This window comes from Jaculus jaculus, chromosome 16 (genome assembly GCF_020740685.1).
Source record: "Jaculus jaculus isolate mJacJac1 chromosome 16, mJacJac1.mat.Y.cur, whole genome shotgun sequence".
Taxonomy (NCBI): Eukaryota; Metazoa; Chordata; class Mammalia; order Rodentia; family Dipodidae; genus Jaculus; species Jaculus jaculus.
Window position 1 is genome coordinate 73658644 of NC_059117.1, and position 17294 is coordinate 73675937.

The following is a 17294-nucleotide window of genomic DNA, read 5'->3' on the forward strand; positions in this document are numbered from 1 at the left end:
TCACAGGTGTTAAAAACATCATAAAAGGCAAAAAAAAATTATATGTACACACACACACACATATATATAGTAATGCTTGCCAAGTGAGGTCATCATCTGGGACTTTGGGAAATCAAACCAGTGTAAAATTCATTCATTTCTTCCCTTTTTTGGTACATGTCTATGTGTGTGTTGTGTGTGTGTGTTCTTATGTGTATGGGCACAAATGTATGGGCCAGTGCTTGTGGTTGTGAGTGCACGTGGAAGGCAGAGGCTGGCCTCTGCTTGTCCTCTGTTGCTCTCTATCTTATTCTTTGAGGCCAGGTCTCACTGAACCTAGAGCTCACTGATTCTGCCAGACTGGCCAGTGAGCCCCCGTGATTCCTTCTCTGCCTCCCCAGTGCTAGAATTACAGACTTACATCACCATGCCCTGCATTTTGATGTGGGTGCTGGGGATCAGAACTCAGGACCTCTTCATGCTTGCAAAATAAACTCTACTCAAGTGAGACAGCTCCTTAGCCAACATATATTCTTTTACTTTTAAAGTTTTCATACAAATACATATGATATGCTGAACACATTCCCCACCTCACACCTCCCTACCCTGCCTGCTCTTTTAAAAATATTTTTTATGTATTTATTTGACAGCGAGACACAGGGAAAAGGGCAGACAGAAAGAGAGTATGGGTATGCCTGGGCTTCCCCCACTGCAAATGAATGCTACACGCGTGAACCACTTTGTGTATCTGGCTTTATGTGAGTACCAGAAAAATGAACCCAGACTATCAGGCTTTGTAAGCAAGCCGCTTTAACCACTGAGCCATCTCTCCAGACTGCCTCCCTGTTCTTTATACGGGGTCTCGTTCTCTAGCTCCAAGTTTATCTGGAGCTCATGATGAGGATTCCTGCCTGGGACCACAGTCAGGAACCATCATGTAGCCAGCCTAGTGTCCTTAATTTCTAGTTTTTCTTTCTAAACTTAAGTAACTTTAGCTTTGCTGGAAGGAAGAATATCTGTGAACTCAGGGGTCTGAAATGCTTGGTACACTCACCATGTTCAAGTAAACACATCACAAAAGTAATCAAATCCTGTTACACACCACCAGGGTTGCCTCTGTCTCAGAGCACTGAACTCTGCTGCCTCCTTCATTTTATTCAGGAGAAATTTAAAGTCTGGAAATAACAAGTACCTTGCTCAATGGCACAGGAATGTTCACAAGATGAGGGTCAGAGCCCATCCCCTGACTACACACCAACATGTGATATGACAGTGTTCACAAGATGAGGGTCAGAGCCCACCCCCTGACTACACACCAACATGTGATATGACAGTGTTCACAAGATGAGGGTCAGATCCCACCCCCTGACTACACACCAACATGTGATATGACAGTGTTCACAAGATGAGGGTCAGAGCCCACCCCCTGACTACACACCAACATGTGATATGACAGTGTTCACAAGATGAGGGTCAGAGCCCACCCCCTGACTACACACCAACATGTGATATGACAGTGTTCACAAGATGAGGGTCAGAGCCCATCCCCTGACTACACACCAACATGTGATATGACAGTGTTCACAAGATGAGGGTCAGAGCCCACCCCCTGACTACACACCAACATGTGATATGACAGTGTTCACAAGACGAGGGTCAGAGCCCACCCCCTGACCATGCACCCCCACATGATATAACAGTGTTCACAAGATGAGGGTCAGAGCCCATCCCCTGACTACACACCAACATGTGATATGACAGTGTTCACAAGACGAGGGTCAGAGCTCACCCCCTGACCATGCACCCCCACATGATATCACAGTGTTCACAAGATGAGGGTCAGAGCCCATCCCCTGACTACACACCAACATGTGATATGACAGTGTTCACAAGACGAGGGTCAGAGCTCACCCTCTGACCATGCACCCCCACATGATATCACAGTGTTCACAAGATGAGGGTCAGAGCCCACCCCCTGGCCACCCACCCCCACTTGTTTTCTCTTCTCCAGTTGCAGTTTCACTGGTGCTGTCCACAGATGAATCCCTCCCACCAGGGGCTTGCTGTGTCACTCTAATAATTGCCTGGTCTAGTCATCTGTTTAGAAGCACAGTGTTATTAGCATGTAAACTGACGCCCTTCCCCTGGCGTGTTTATCTGTGCTGTTCTTAGTCTTCCTCAGCATACTGTGGCATAGGAAGGAAGCTATTCTAACCCAGACACTGTGGAATCCCAAGGACTCATGCAGTAGTGGCCCTGAGAACCCCTGAGAGGAATACCTGGGGGAAGGCTGTCCTCAGAACATCTACCTCACTTCAAACATTCCCAGGAGCAAATTTTAAGGAGGGAAATAACATGAGAGCCAAAATTGGAAAGGCTTCCAAAAGGTAATTAATAGCACAGGTGAGGGCTGGAGAGATGGCCCTTAAGGTACCTTCTTGCCAAGCCTAACAACCCAGTTCCAATTCCCCAGTACCCACATAAAGCCAGATGCACAAAGTGGCACACACATCTACAGTTCACTTGTAGTGGCTGGAGGCCCTATCATGGCCATTCTCTCTGTCTCTCCTCCCTCTCTCTCTCCCTCTCTCTCTCTCTCTCTCTCTCTCTCTCTCTCTCTCTCTCTCTCTGCTTGCAGATAAATAGAAACATTTTGAAAATGTATAGGTGAGATTTGGTACATATATGCATGACCCATCCCTTTATAAAGCAGGCAGGGGATTTCCTTGCTAGGATACATAACAATAAAGTAGTGTGGTGGCCCATGTGGCATGCAGTGCCTGCAGTGACTGTGGCCTTGTAATAATAGCAGAGCTGACGCTGTGTCCTCACTGCTCCCCTGGCCTGTGGGGATGGAAGGCGAGTAGGGATGCCAAAGAGGAGAGGCTCAGTAACTTGCCCAGCACCCTACTGGTAGGGACAGCGCCAGGACTTAGCCACAGGGATGTCTGACACTCCCCTCGTCACCCCAACCCTCAAATAGCTGCACCATGGCACTGCCCCCGTGTGACAGCTCATCCTACAGCACAGTATGATCTCTTTTTCTAGAAATTCATGTGATTTGTAACAGGGTGGATGACTGAAGTGGATGCACCTTGGAAATATTGAAATGCTCAGAAGCAGAGCTCTTCCCGGCACAGACGCGCTACAGGAAGCAGCCTCAGGGTCACTGGCTGGATGGCCAGGCCTGCTGGCAGTGGCCGCTCCCTCCTGCCTCCCTTTGGCTCTTCTTACTCAATGTGCTCATTAGAAAGTGCTGCGACATCCTTGAGCCGTACTCACTGCCCACACCATGATCAAGTTGAGTCTTGTGTGTTATTTCTTAATTAAATGGGGGACAATAGTATATCATCCAATGCCATATTAACTGTTAACTCAGATAATGAGTTGGGTTTTTGTAGAGGTTAAGCAACGAGATTCTGCCCTCTACTTTATTTCTACCTTCTCAGCTATAAGTGATTTACTCTCAAGGAATTCAGAGCACACTTCAGTTCCTAATTTTTTTTTAAGTATTCATTTATTTGCAAACGGAAGTAGAGAGAAGGGAGACAGACAGAATGGGCACACCAGGGCCTCCAACAACAAACAAACTCCAGACACATATGCCCCCTTGTGCATCTTGCTTATGTGGGTCCTGGGGAATTAAACCAGGGTCCTTAGGCTTCACAGGCAAATGCCTTAACCACTACGCCATTTTCCCAGACCCCCTTAAAAATTTTAAAAATATTTTTATATTTGGCTAGGGAGATGACTTAGCAATTAAAGGCACTTGCTTGCAAAAGCTGACAGCATGGGTTCAATTCCCCAGCACCCACATAAAGCCAGATGCACTAAAGATGTGTGAGCCTGGTGTCCAACATTTTCAGCTGCTAGCAGTATTGTAGTACTTGTGACAATTCACTGAGAGGTATGATCTATTAGACATTCCCTGACATGCATTATTTTAATATAATTTGGTGCCTTCTAGATATGAAAGCACATGTATCCAAAGATGTTCCAATCTTGCATCAGTGCACAATAAATTCAATAAAGTCTGGGGAGATGGCTTAGTTGATAAAGCAGTTATCACTCAAGTTGGAGAACTCCAGTGCCATCCCCAGACCCCACCAAAAAGTCAGAAGCTGTACAGTGATGCTGATGGTGAGACGGGAAAGGGACATGAGAGAATTTTCTGGAAGTGAGCACAGCAAAGAACAGCAGAGTGAGAATCCAGAGTGAGAAACCCTGCCTCAAATGAGATGGACAGGCGAGAACAGAATCAAAACTTGTCCTTTGACCTCCACACATGCACCGTGGCACATGGACACCTGCATTCACACATATGAGCATGCACACACACAAATAAAAAATACATAACTTATGGGCTGGGGATACACCTCAGTTGGAAGAGTGCTTGCCCAGCACACACAGATCTCTCGACTCAGTCCTCAGAACCACATAAATCAGGTGTGGAAGTGTGTGTCTATAGTCCAAGCACTTAACAAAAGCTGAGGCCATCAAGGCCATTCTCACTTAAACAGTGAGCTCAGACCATCTTGGCCTACATAAGGCCCTATCTCAAAAGAACAGTAAAATACTGTTCAATGATTTCTTTTAAAACAAAAAATTTTAAGTGATTTTCTTTATTTGAGAGAGGTGGTGGAGAGAAAGAGAGGGGAGAGAAAATGGGCGTGCCCGGGCCTCTTACCATCACAAACAAACCTTTGTGCATCTGGCTTTATGTGGGTGCTGGGGAATTGAACCCTGGGCCAACAGGCTTTGCAAACAAGAGCATTTAACCACTTTGCCATCCCCCCAGCCCCTGAGATGATTTCTGAACATGAAAGGAACAGAATGTTATCTTTTGAGCAATCTAAAGTTCTCCAGACTCGTTCATGTCCACCAGTGACTTGATGATAGGGACACTCTCTACCAAGTAAAGATTGGAGGCCCCTGGAGAGGTGTCCATTCTGACCTCACCATCGTCTCTTGACAAGCAAGGAAGCAAGCTCAGAGAGAGTGGTTAACTGAGTCAAAGCCACCCAGCTGGTAAGAGGATATGGCAAGACAAAAGCCGTGTTTCCATCTGGCATGAAGTGGAATCTGTCAGGAAGAAGGACTGACCGAGGGGACAGAGCTCAGGAAGCTAAATTAAGGTCTAATGCATCACTTTCTCCTTTGAGCTCCTCAGATACCAAGTGGCTCTTCCTTTCCACTTAACTGAACCCACCTCCTACCAGACATGAGACGGCTTCAGAGATGAGGTACAAAGTTTCAGTCACTCATGTCTTCACCATTCCTTGCAACCCATGTTCTTTTTACCCCTTATTAAAACTCGTTTTTAAACTTTAAATTTTTCATTGTGCATATTCATAGTACATGGTACTGTGTTACATACGGATGTTTTCATACAGGGATCCATTTTACGTTGGGCATGTTCCCCTCACACCACCGTACCCTCCCCTGCTCTCCCTCCCCCATTAGTCTCCTTTGTTTCTCGTTTCAAGTCATGTACACATATAAGATGTCATGTATCTATGTAAAATGTGTGAACCACATGTGAGAAAAAACATATGATATTTGTCTTTCTGAGACTGGCTTAATTTTTTTCTCATGATTATCTCCAGATGCATGCATTTTTCCTTCTTTTTTATAGCTGAAAAAATTCTATGGATATACATACATGCACACAGACAAATGTGCATCACAATTTCTTTTTAAAATATTGTTTATTTGCAAGGGGAGGGAGGGAGAGAGAGAATGGGTGCAACAGCACCTTGTGCCTCCAGATACAGGCGCCACTCTGTGCATCTGGCTCTCTGTGGGTTTTGTGTGTTGTTGTTTGTTTGTGTGGTGCTGGGGTGGAGCCCAGGCCTCAGGCAGGTAAGGGAAGTGCTCTGCCACTCAGCTGTATGTCCAACCTTCAGTGGACCTTGAATTTGCATTTCTCTGATGGCCAGTGAGGTTTGTAACCCCTTTTCTTTTGGCAAAATGAACCACTCAATCTTCCTCACATGCATTGGACACTCTTTTTGCTTGCCCACATTAGTTTCTCTGTCTGGAATTTCTTTTTCTGTTCATTTTCACTTTTGTTTGCTGGATGTTTGTTTGTTTTTTTTTGAGGTAGAGTTTCACTCTAGCCCAGGCTGACCTGGAATTCACTATGTAGTCTCAGAGTGGCCTCGAACTCTAGGCGATCCTCCTACCTCTGCCTCCCGAGTGCTGGGATTAAAGGCATGTTGTTTGGTTGGGCAAGGTAGGGTTTCACTCTAACCCAGGCTGACCTCGAATTCATTATGTAGTCGCAGGGTGGCCTCGAACTCATGATGATTCTCTTACCTCTACCTCCTGAGTGCTGGGACATAAGGCATGCACCATTACGCCCAGCAATTTCCACTTTTCTAACTCCTAAAGTTTTACAGATTCAATTCAAATGTCACTACTACCAGGAGACCCACCCGGTTACTCCCCCTACCAACAGGGCTGGAAGCACTGTTTCATCTGACTCTTCAGGTTCCTGACTCTTGCTTTTCACCCACCATGGCACATTCTGAATACCTAGTGCTATAGCCAAGGGGTCTGAGCTCAGTGGCTCATCCCCAACATTAACTACTGTTATGATTCTCTAGGTTAGAACTTTGGTTACAGTCCACATTTTGCCAGTCCCTTCAAAGCCGAGCTTGGATCAGACATAGGATTCTATCAGCCTTGCTTTATTGACCACAAAAGTCAAGGGAAGGAAGAGTAGACCCCTACTCTTTTATGGGAGAGTATTAAAGTATCCAAGGTCATCACTGAAATACCACACATCAGGCTGGGGAGATGGCTCAGTGGGGAAAGGGCTTGCTGGGCAAGAGTAAGGAACTGTGTGCAGATCCCCAACTTCTATGTGAATGCCACCTGAGATGGCTGGCCTATAATCACAACACTGGGGAGTCAGGGGATCCCCAGGGCTTCCTGGCTAGCTAGTCTAGCTGAATCAGGGAGCACTGGGTTCAGTGAGAAAGATTCTGTCTTGAAAAATAAGATGGAGAGTGATTGAGGAAGACACTTGGTATTAGCCTCTGGCTTTATGTAGGTACTAGGTAACCGAACCCAGGCAGTTAGGCTTTGTAAGCAGGGGCCGGCCTTTAACCACTGAACCATCTCCCCAGCCCCTAGAATCTTGCTTACTATAGGCCCCTAAAGAGACTTTAAAGGCATCCTTATGTAATATAGATGATCCTAGCTTTTAAAAAGCAGACTATGAACTTGACTCCATAATGCTTCTAGGTGATTATGGGTAATCAACTTGGACTTTTGTTGCACTCATCTTTCTGACTGGATTCCGTGATGCCCGCATTCTGCCCAGCCCTCCTCCCTTTGCTATGGGCATGCCACTCAATAGGGCCCATTTTACATTGATTTTCAATACCAATACCTACCACTTAATGGTGTCTTTTGCTGAGTCAATCAAAATCCCAATCGCTAATAACTGAATAAGGGCTTGATTTTAATCAGCTCTATGTTCTGAGTTATATAGTATCGGTGTTTGGAAGCCACAAACCCATGCTGAATGTGCAGTTTAACTATGGAGTACGCATCTACCAGTATCCCTTCCAATTTCAACCAGAATTGTATTGTGGAAGAAGCACCTTTGTTTGTAAGAACATTGAAAAGGTTGTACAGAAATATTTTAATATTTAAAAGTTATGCTTAGCTGGGCACACACCTTTAATCTCAGCACTTGGGAGGCCTCAGAGGTAGGAGGATCACCATGAGTTCAAGGCCACTTTGATACTACATAGTGAATTCCAGGTCAGCCTGGGCTAGAGTGAGACCCTACCTCAAGAAACCAATAAATAAATAACCAAATAAATAATTAAGAAGCTTAATAGTAGTAGTAAAGTAATGATGATAATAATAGTGTAATTTTAGTCTTATGGAAAGAAACTCTTAGGAAGTAGTGGGAGGAATTACAAAAAGAGGGCTAGAGAGATGGCTCAGTGGTTAAAGTTATTTGTTTACAAAGTCTGCCAGACCAGGTTCAATTTTCCAGCACCAACATGCAGCCAGATGCCAAGTGGCGCATACGTCGCTGATCCCAAAGCACCTACACTGTACACACACACGTGCATATACACAGTAGATAAATAAGTCAATTTTTTTAGAGAATTATAAAAAGCATGGCTGGGCCAACTACTCCACAAGTAAAAGACCCAAGTCTTTACTGGCTGTAAGTAAAAGGGCCTCCAGTACCCTTCTGCCCACTGTCTTGCTTCTGAGAGCTCTCATTTCTACCATAGGAGATTCATTCCTCTGGGAGAAATACAGATCTGTTAGTCAATGGCAAGTGCCCCTGCAGAGGCATACCGCACTTTCACCTTCATGCTTTATGAACTGCCTGACATCACATTGACAAGAGAACATAGGAAGAAGTGTTTCCGAGGTTTGCACAATCTAGAGTAGCCTTGGGGGGTCCCTAAGCTTACCGTTCAGGGCAGCTGGATATAGAGCGAGGCAGCATGGGCAGGGGGAACAGACTTTTCTCTTCTTTACAATTTGGCTTTAGGCCCCCGCCTGTGTACCTGCGTCCACCTCCACTTGGGCCCTGATGTGCCCTCCTGTGTTAGTCCACTTCCTGTCACTATAACAAAAGACCTGAGCTAACTAAGGCATGGCCCGTGCACTGATGGTCTATTTTCTGTTTAAACAAGGAAGAAACAGCAGAGAGTAGGGCTGGAGAGGCGGCTCCGTGGGTAAAGTGCTTGCCATAGGAGCATGGGGACTTGAGTGGAATCCCTAGGATCTAGGTCAAACTGGTGGCGTGCTGGGGAGGTGGACACAGGAGGACCTCTGGGGGTGCCGTCCAGCTAGTCCAGCCTCACTGGTGATGCCAATGAGTGACTTTTTCTCAAAAAAAAAAGGTGGGTGAAGATGGGGGCGTCAATCAAAATTCAAGATACTCAGAATAAGACATATGAAAATCTACTTTTTAAAAATAATAACACATCCAGAAGCCATAGATTGTTACTAGAAAATTTTCAGTGCCTGGGATGGGATACCTCCCAGCGAGTCATTGGCCAGGGAGGTCTATGTTGCCTCCAAAACATTACAGGCTATTGCCAAGGCCCTTGATTCCCTGTGAGAAAGAGATGGTAAGACCCTATTGCTGAAGACATCACATGCCTGAGTGGCAAAGTCACTGAGAAATCAAGGTGGTGCTGAGCAGAAAACCTTCTCCCTGTAGCCCAGCAAACTGAAAGCTGGAAAAAGCTACACTGTATGCAGCCTTATGGGAGACAGAAGTCATCAGCAGTGAAAATAGTGGACACCTGTTTTCTGGAAACCTCAAATTTGGCCAGACGGGCCAAATGACTGAAAAGTGCAACGGTGGCATGTCTGCTCTGGGGGAAACCAAGTGCTGTCTAATTGGCTGAAGGCCCGCTCTATGGGAGGGAATACATGCCAGGTACTGAAAACCTAATCAAAAGCCTATGGCAGGGGAGCTCATGAGCCTTAGGGGTATAAAGGCTGCTCTTGTCTGGATAAATGCATATATTACTCTCACAAAATTGCCCTGAAAGCACCACACCTAATGTTCATACTCATATATTCATGTTACTCTCACTTCTGGTTAGAAGAAGGGTTGGAGGAATGTCCAGCACTGAAACATTTCTATCACACCCTCCAAGGCTCAGGATCCATTGCAGAAGAGGTGACAGAAAGAATGTAAGAGCCAAATGAAGGGTACCACTCCCTACATACAACTGTCAGGACAGAATTTGGCCTCGCTATCCAAGACCTCGCAGTGCTTAGCAATACCCACACAAGACCCTCATAATAGGAGAAAAAGATGATGACATCAAATTAAAAGAGAGACTAATGGACAGAGGGAGGGGACATGATGGCGAGCAGAGCTATGAAGGAGAAAGTGGGAGAGGGGAGGGAAATACCATGGTTTGTTATCTGCAAGTATAGAAAGTTGTCAATAAAAAATATATATATAGGGCTGGAGAGATGGCTTAGCGGTTAAGTGCTTGCCTGTGAAGCCTAAGGACCCTGGTTCAAGGCTCGGTTCCCCAGGTCCCACGTTAGCCAGATGCACAAGGGGGCGCACGCGTCTGGAGTTCATTTGCAGAGGCTGGAAGCCCTGACGCGCCCATTCTCTCTCTCTCCCTCTATCTGTCTTTCTCTCTGTGTCTGTCGCTCTCAAATAAATAAATAAATTACATATATATATATATATATATATATATATGATATATATATATATGATATATATATATATATCATATATATATATATATGATAAAAAAAATAGCCGGGCATGGTGACATACGCCTTTAATCCCAGCACTCAGGAGGCAGAGGTAAGAGGATCATCATGAGTTTGAGGCCACCCTGAGAATACATACTGAATTCAAGGTCATCCTGAACTAGAGTGAGACCCTACCTCAAAAACAACAAAACAAAAAAAAAAGTGGATGATATTGCTGAACAGTGACACCCAGTTGGGCGTGGTGGCACACACCATTAATCCCAGCACTGGCAAGGCAGAGGTAGGAGGATCACTGTGAGTTTGAGGCCGGTCAGAGACTACATAAATTCCAGGTCAACCTAGGCTAGAGTGAGACTATACCTCAAACAAAAACAAGCAACCAAACAAAAAGGAGTGCAGAGCATTGAGAAACAACATATGTCCAGTTGTAGCACAGGGATGGGTCAAAATAGAGTCGGGAGTAGACTGAAGAGCAGTGTAAGAGACCAGAAATAGCAGGTCCCTTGGGACACAAGAGACTTTTGTCACCTGACATAAAGGACCACAGGTTTGTGTTAAATGTCTTTCTGTGGGATGTGCCTCCAAATGACCACACGTATCAGAGAAAGCAAGGCTTCTGTTTACTCATTACAGACAAAATCCAACTTTTTCCTCTTTGGGCAAAGCAGCTTGGGAAACCAAGAGTATGCCTCTTGCTTCCCAGTGGCTCGGGGCTGTGGTCTAACATCTAGAACACAGAGGGTCAGGGTCTCCACTCTGCTGCTTACTGTGCTCTAACATTATCTAGAACATAGAGGGTCAGGGTCTCCACTCTGCTGCTTACTGTGGTCTAATGTCATCTAGAACACAGAGGGTCAGGGTCTCCACTCTGCTGCTTACTGTGGTCTAACGTCATCTAGAGCACAGAGGGTCAGGGTCTCCACCCTGCTGCTTACTGTGGTCTAACTTCATCTAGATACAGAGGGTCAGGGTCTCCACTCTGCTGCTTACTGTGGTCTAACGTCATCTAGATACAGAGGGTCAGGGTCTCCACTCTGCTGCTTACTGTGGTCTAACGTCATCTAGATACAGAGGGTCAGGGTCTCCACTCTGCTGCTTACTGTGGTCTAACGTCATCTAGAACACAGAGGGTCAGGGTCTCCACTCTACTGCTTACTGTGGTCTAACATCATCTAGATACAGAGGGTCAGGGTCTCCACCCTGCTGCTTACTGTGGTCTAACGTCATCTAGAACACAGAGGGTCAGGTTCTCCACTCTGCTGCTTACTGTGCTCTAACATCATCTAGAACATAGAGGGTCAGGGTCTCCACTCTGCTGCTTACTGTGCTCTAACATCATCTAGAACATAGAGGGTCAGGGTCTCCACTCTGCTGCTTACTGTGGTCTAATGTCATCTAGAACACAGAGGGTCAGGGTCTCCACTCTGCTGCTTACTGTGGTCTAACGTCATCTAGAACATAGAGGGTCAGGGTCTCCACTCTGCTGCTTACTGTGGTCTAATGTCATCTAGAACACAGAGGGTCAGGGTCTCCACTCTGCTGCTTACTGTGGTCTAACGTCATCTAGAACACAGAGGGTCAGGGTCTCCACTCTGCTGCTTACTGTGGTCTAACGTCATCTAGAACACAGAGGGTCAGGGTCTCCACTCTGCTGCTTACTGTGGTCTAACGTCATCTAGATACAGATGGGTCAGGGTCTCCACTCTACTGCTTACTGTGGTCTAACATCATCTAGATACAGAGGGTCAGGGTCTCCACTCTGCTGCTTACTGTGGTCTAACGTCATCTAGATACAGAGGGTCAGGGTCTCCACTCTGCTGCTTACTGTGGTCTAACGTCATCTAGAACACAGAGGGTCAGGGTCTCCACTCTGCTGCTTACTGTGGTCTAACGTCATCTAGATACAGAGGGTCAGGGTCTCCACTCTGCTGCTTACTGTGGTCTAACATCATCTAGATACAGAGGGTCAGGGTCTCCACTCTGCTGCTTACTGTGGTCTAACGTCATCTAGAACACAGAGGGTCAGGGTCTCCACTCTCTGCTTACTGTGGTCTAGCGTCATCTAGATACAGAGGGTCAGGGTCTCCACTCTGCTGCTTACTGTGGTCTAACATCATCTAGATACAGAGGGTCAGGGTCTCGACTCTCTGCTTACTGTGGTCTAACGTCATCTAGATACAGAGGGTCAGGGTCTCCACTCTGCTGCTTACTGTGGTCTAACGTCATCTAGAACACAGAGGGTCAGGGTCTCCACTCTACTGCTTACTGTGGTCTAACATCATCTAGATACAGAGGGTCAGGGTCTCCACTCTACTGCTTACTGTGGTCTAACATCATCTAGATACAGAGGGTCAGGGTCTCCACTCTACTGCTTACTGTCATCTAGAACACAGAGGGTCAGGGTCTCCACTCTGCTGCTTACTGTGGTCTAATGTCATCTAGATACAGAGGGTCACGGTCTCCACTCTGCTGCTTACTGTGCTCTAACATCATCTAGAACATAGAGGGTCAGGGTCTCCACTCTGCTGCTTACTGTGGTCTAATGTCATCTAGAACACAGAGGGTCAGGGTCTCCACTCTGCTGCTTACTGTGGTCTAACATCATCTAGATACAGAGGGTCAGGGTCTCCACTCTACTGCTTACTGTGGTCTAACGTCATCTAGAACACAGAGGGTCGGGGTCTCCACTCTGCTGCTTACTGTGGTCTAATGTCATCTAGAACACAGAGGGTCAGGGTCTCCACTCTGCTGCTTACTGTGGTCTAACATCATCTAGATACAGAGGGTCAGGGTCTCCACTCTACTGCTTACTGTGGTCTAACGTCATCTAGAACACAGAGGGTCAGGGTCTCCACTCTGCTGCTTACTGTGGTCTAACGTCATCTAGATACAGAGGGTCAGGGTCTCCACTCTGCTGCTTACTGTGGTCTAACGTCATCTCGATACAGAGGGTCAGGGTCTCCACTCTACTGCTTACTGTGGTCTAACGTCATCTAGAACATAGAGGGTCAGGGTCTCCACTCTGCTGCTTACTGTGGTCTAATGTCATCTAGAACACAGAGGGTCAGGGTCTCCACTCTGCTGCTTACTGTGGTCTAACATCATCTAGATACAGAGGGTCAGGGTCTCCACTCTACTGCTTACTGTGGTCTAACGTCATCTAGAACACAGAGGGTCAGGGTCTCCACTCTGCTGCTTACTGTGGTCTAACATCATCTAGAGCACAGAGGGTCAGGGTCTCCACTCTGTTGCTTACTGTGGTCTAACGTCATCTAGATACAGAGGGTCAGGGTCTCCACTCTGCTGCTTACTGTGGTCTAACGTCATCTAGATACAGAGGGTCAGGGTCTCCACTCTACTGCTTACTGTGGTCTAACGTCATCTAGATACAGAGGGTCAGGGTCTCCACTCTGCTGCTTACTGTGGTCTAACGTCATCTAGAACACAGAGGGTCAGGGTCTCCACTCTGCTGCTTACTGTGGTCTAACGTCATCTAGATACAGAGGGTCAGGGTCTCCACTCTGCTGCTTACTGTGGTCTAACGTCATCTAGAACACAGAGGGTCAGGGTCTCCACTCTGCTGCTTACTGTGGTCTAACATCATCTAGAACACAGAGGGTCAGGGTCTCCACTCTGCTGCTTACTGTGGTCTAACGTCATCTAGATACAGAGGGTCAGGGTCTCCACTCTGCTGCTTACTGTGTTCTAACGTCATCTAGAACACAGAGGTTCAGGGTCTCCACTCTGCTGCTTACTGTGGTCTAACATCATCTAGAACACAGAGGGTCAGGGTCTCCACTCTGCTGCTTACTGTGGTCTCACGTCATCTAGATACAGAGGGTCAGGCTCTCCACTCTGCTGCTTACTGTGGTCTAACGTCATCTAGATACAGAGGGTCAGGGTCTCCACTCTGCTGCTTACTGTGGTCTAACATCATCTAGAACACAGAGGGTCAGGCTCTCCATTCTGCTGCTTACTGTGGTCTAATGTCATCTAGAACACAGAGGGTCAGGGTCTCCACTCTGCTGCTTACTGTGGTCTAACATCATCTAGAACACAGAGGGTCAGGGTCTCCACCCTGCTGCTTACTGTGGTCTAATGTCATCTAGATACAGAGGGTCACGGTCTCCACTCTGCTGCTTACTGTGCTCTAACATCATCTAGAACATAGAGGGTCAGGGTCTCCACTCTGCTGCTTACTGTGGTCTAATGTCATCTAGAACACAGAGGGTCAGGGTCTCCACTCTGCTGCTTACTGTGGTCTAACATCATCTAGATACAGAGGGTCAGGGTCTCCACTCTACTGCTTACTGTGGTCTAACGTCATCTAGAACACAGAGGGTCGGGGTCTCCACTCTGCTGCTTACTGTGGTCTAATGTCATCTAGAACACAGAGGGTCAGGGTCTCCACTCTGCTGCTTACTGTGGTCTAACATCATCTAGATACAGAGGGTCAGGGTCTCCACTCTACTGCTTACTGTGGTCTAACGTCATCTAGAACACAGAGGGTCAGGGTCTCCACTCTGCTGCTTACTGTGGTCTAACGTCATCTAGATACAGAGGGTCAGGGTCTCCACTCTGCTGCTTACTGTGGTCTAACGTCATCTCGATACAGAGGGTCAGGGTCTCCACTCTACTGCTTACTGTGGTCTAACGTCATCTAGAACATAGAGGGTCAGGGTCTCCACTCTGCTGCTTACTGTGGTCTAATGTCATCTAGAACACAGAGGGTCAGGGTCTCCACTCTGCTGCTTACTGTGGTCTAACATCATCTAGATACAGAGGGTCAGGGTCTCCACTCTACTGCTTACTGTGGTCTAACGTCATCTAGAACACAGAGGGTCAGGGTCTCCACTCTGCTGCTTACTGTGGTCTAACATCATCTAGAGCACAGAGGGTCAGGGTCTCCACTCTGTTGCTTACTGTGGTCTAACGTCATCTAGATACAGAGGGTCAGGGTCTCCACTCTGCTGCTTACTGTGGTCTAACGTCATCTAGATACAGAGGGTCAGGGTCTCCACTCTACTGCTTACTGTGGTCTAACGTCATCTAGATACAGAGGGTCAGGGTCTCCACTCTGCTGCTTACTGTGGTCTAACGTCATCTAGAACACAGAGGGTCAGGGTCTCCACTCTGCTGCTTACTGTGGTCTAACGTCATCTAGATACAGAGGGTCAGGGTCTCCACTCTGCTGCTTACTGTGGTCTAACGTCATCTAGAACACAGAGGGTCAGGGTCTCCACTCTGCTGCTTACTGTGGTCTAACATCATCTAGAACACAGAGGGTCAGGGTCTCCACTCTGCTGCTTACTGTGGTCTAACGTCATCTAGATACAGAGGGTCAGGGTCTCCACTCTGCTGCTTACTGTGTTCTAACGTCATCTAGAACACAGAGGTTCAGGGTCTCCACTCTGCTGCTTACTGTGGTCTAACATCATCTAGAACACAGAGGGTCAGGGTCTCCACTCTGCTGCTTACTGTGGTCTCACGTCATCTAGATACAGAGGGTCAGGCTCTCCACTCTGCTGCTTACTGTGGTCTAACGTCATCTAGATACAGAGGGTCAGGGTCTCCACTCTGCTGCTTACTGTGGTCTAACATCATCTAGAACACAGAGGGTCAGGCTCTCCATTCTGCTGCTTACTGTGGTCTAACGTCATCTAGAGCACAGAGGGTCAGGGTCTCCACTCTCTGCTTACTGTGGTCTAACGTCATCTAGAACACAGAGGGTCAGGGTCTCCACTCTGCTGCTTACTGTGGTCTACCGTCATCTGGAACACAGAGGGTCAGGGTCTCCACTCTGCTGCTTACTGTGGTCTAACACCATCTAGAACACAGAGGGTCAGGGTCTCCACTCTGCTGCTTACTGTGGTCTAACATCATCTAGAACACAGAGGGTCAGGGTCTCCACCCTGCTGCTTACTGTGGTCTAACGTCATCTAGAACACAGAGGGTCAGGGTCTCCACCTTGCTGCTTACTGTGGTCTAACGTCATCTAGAACACAGAGGGTCAGGGTCTCCACCCTGCTGCTTACTGTGGTCTAACGTCATCTAGAACACACAGGGTCAGGGTCTCCACTCTGCTGCTTACTGTGGTCTAACGTCATCTAGAACACAGAGGGTCAGGGTCTCCATTCTGCTGCTTACTGTGGTCTAACGTCATCTAGATACAGAGGGTCAGGGTCTCCACTCTGCTGCTTACTGTGGTCTAACATCATCTAGAACACAGAGGGTCAGGGTCTCCACTCTGCTGCTTACTGTGGTCTAACGTCATCTAGAACACAGAGGGTCAGGGTCTCCACTCTGCTGCTTACTGTGGTCTAACGTCATCTAGAACACAGAGGGTCAGGGTCTCCACTCTGCTGCTTACTGTGGTCTAACGTCATCTAGAACACAGAGGGTCAGGGTCTCCACTCTGCTGCTTACTGTGGTCTAACGTCATCTAGAACACAGAGGGTCAGGGTCTCCACTCTGCTGCTTACTGTGGTCTAACATCATCTAAATACAGAGGTTCAGGCTTTCCACTCTGCTGCTTACTGTGGTCTAACGTCATCTAGAACACAGAGGGTCAGGGTCTCCACTCTATTGCTTACTGGCTGAGGGGACATGGGCAGTTTTTTAAAAATATAGTATTTATTTATTTATTTGAAACAGAGAGGTAGATGCAGGCACAGAGAGTGTGTGGGCATGCCACCTGCCACTGTACTCTAGACCCTGCACACTGTGTGCAAAACTAGCTTTATATGGGTACTGTGAAATCGAAGTCTGGCAAGCCAGTGTCTTTAACTGCTGAGCCATCTCTCAGCCCAGGCTTCTTTACTTCTCTGGAATTTCTCTGGTTTGTGAATTGGGACTGCTACTACTCCCTCCTTCAATCACCCGCAAAGCCCATGAGATCATATGCGTGAAGCTGGTAATCTGTGGTCTGTCACCCTTGCATGGAAAAAGAAAGAAAGAAAGAAAATAAGATCTCACTGGGCCTGCAGTGGATGCCTGGCTCTACCCTCAGACACTCAAATTCAGTGCGTGTAGGTGGGGCAGAGGAATCTGCCAGGAGGTGAGTGAGCCACTACATT

General features: G+C 47.1%; 1 protein-coding gene across 3 annotated transcripts in view; it reads left to right on the plus strand.

Annotated features, from left to right (window-relative positions):
• The first annotated feature begins 5202 nt into the window (after positions 1-5202).
• Positions 5203-17294, plus strand: part of Lrig1 (leucine rich repeats and immunoglobulin like domains 1) — a 146191-nt gene continuing 134099 nt past the window's right edge. For all 3 annotated transcript variants that reach the window (XM_045136105.1, XM_045136106.1, XM_045136107.1), the window contains exon 1: positions 5203-5222. In XM_045136105.1, coding sequence (XP_044992040.1) covers positions 5218-5222 — 5 coding nt within the window. In that variant the 5' untranslated portion in view covers positions 5203-5217. The remainder of the gene's footprint in view (positions 5223-17294) is intronic.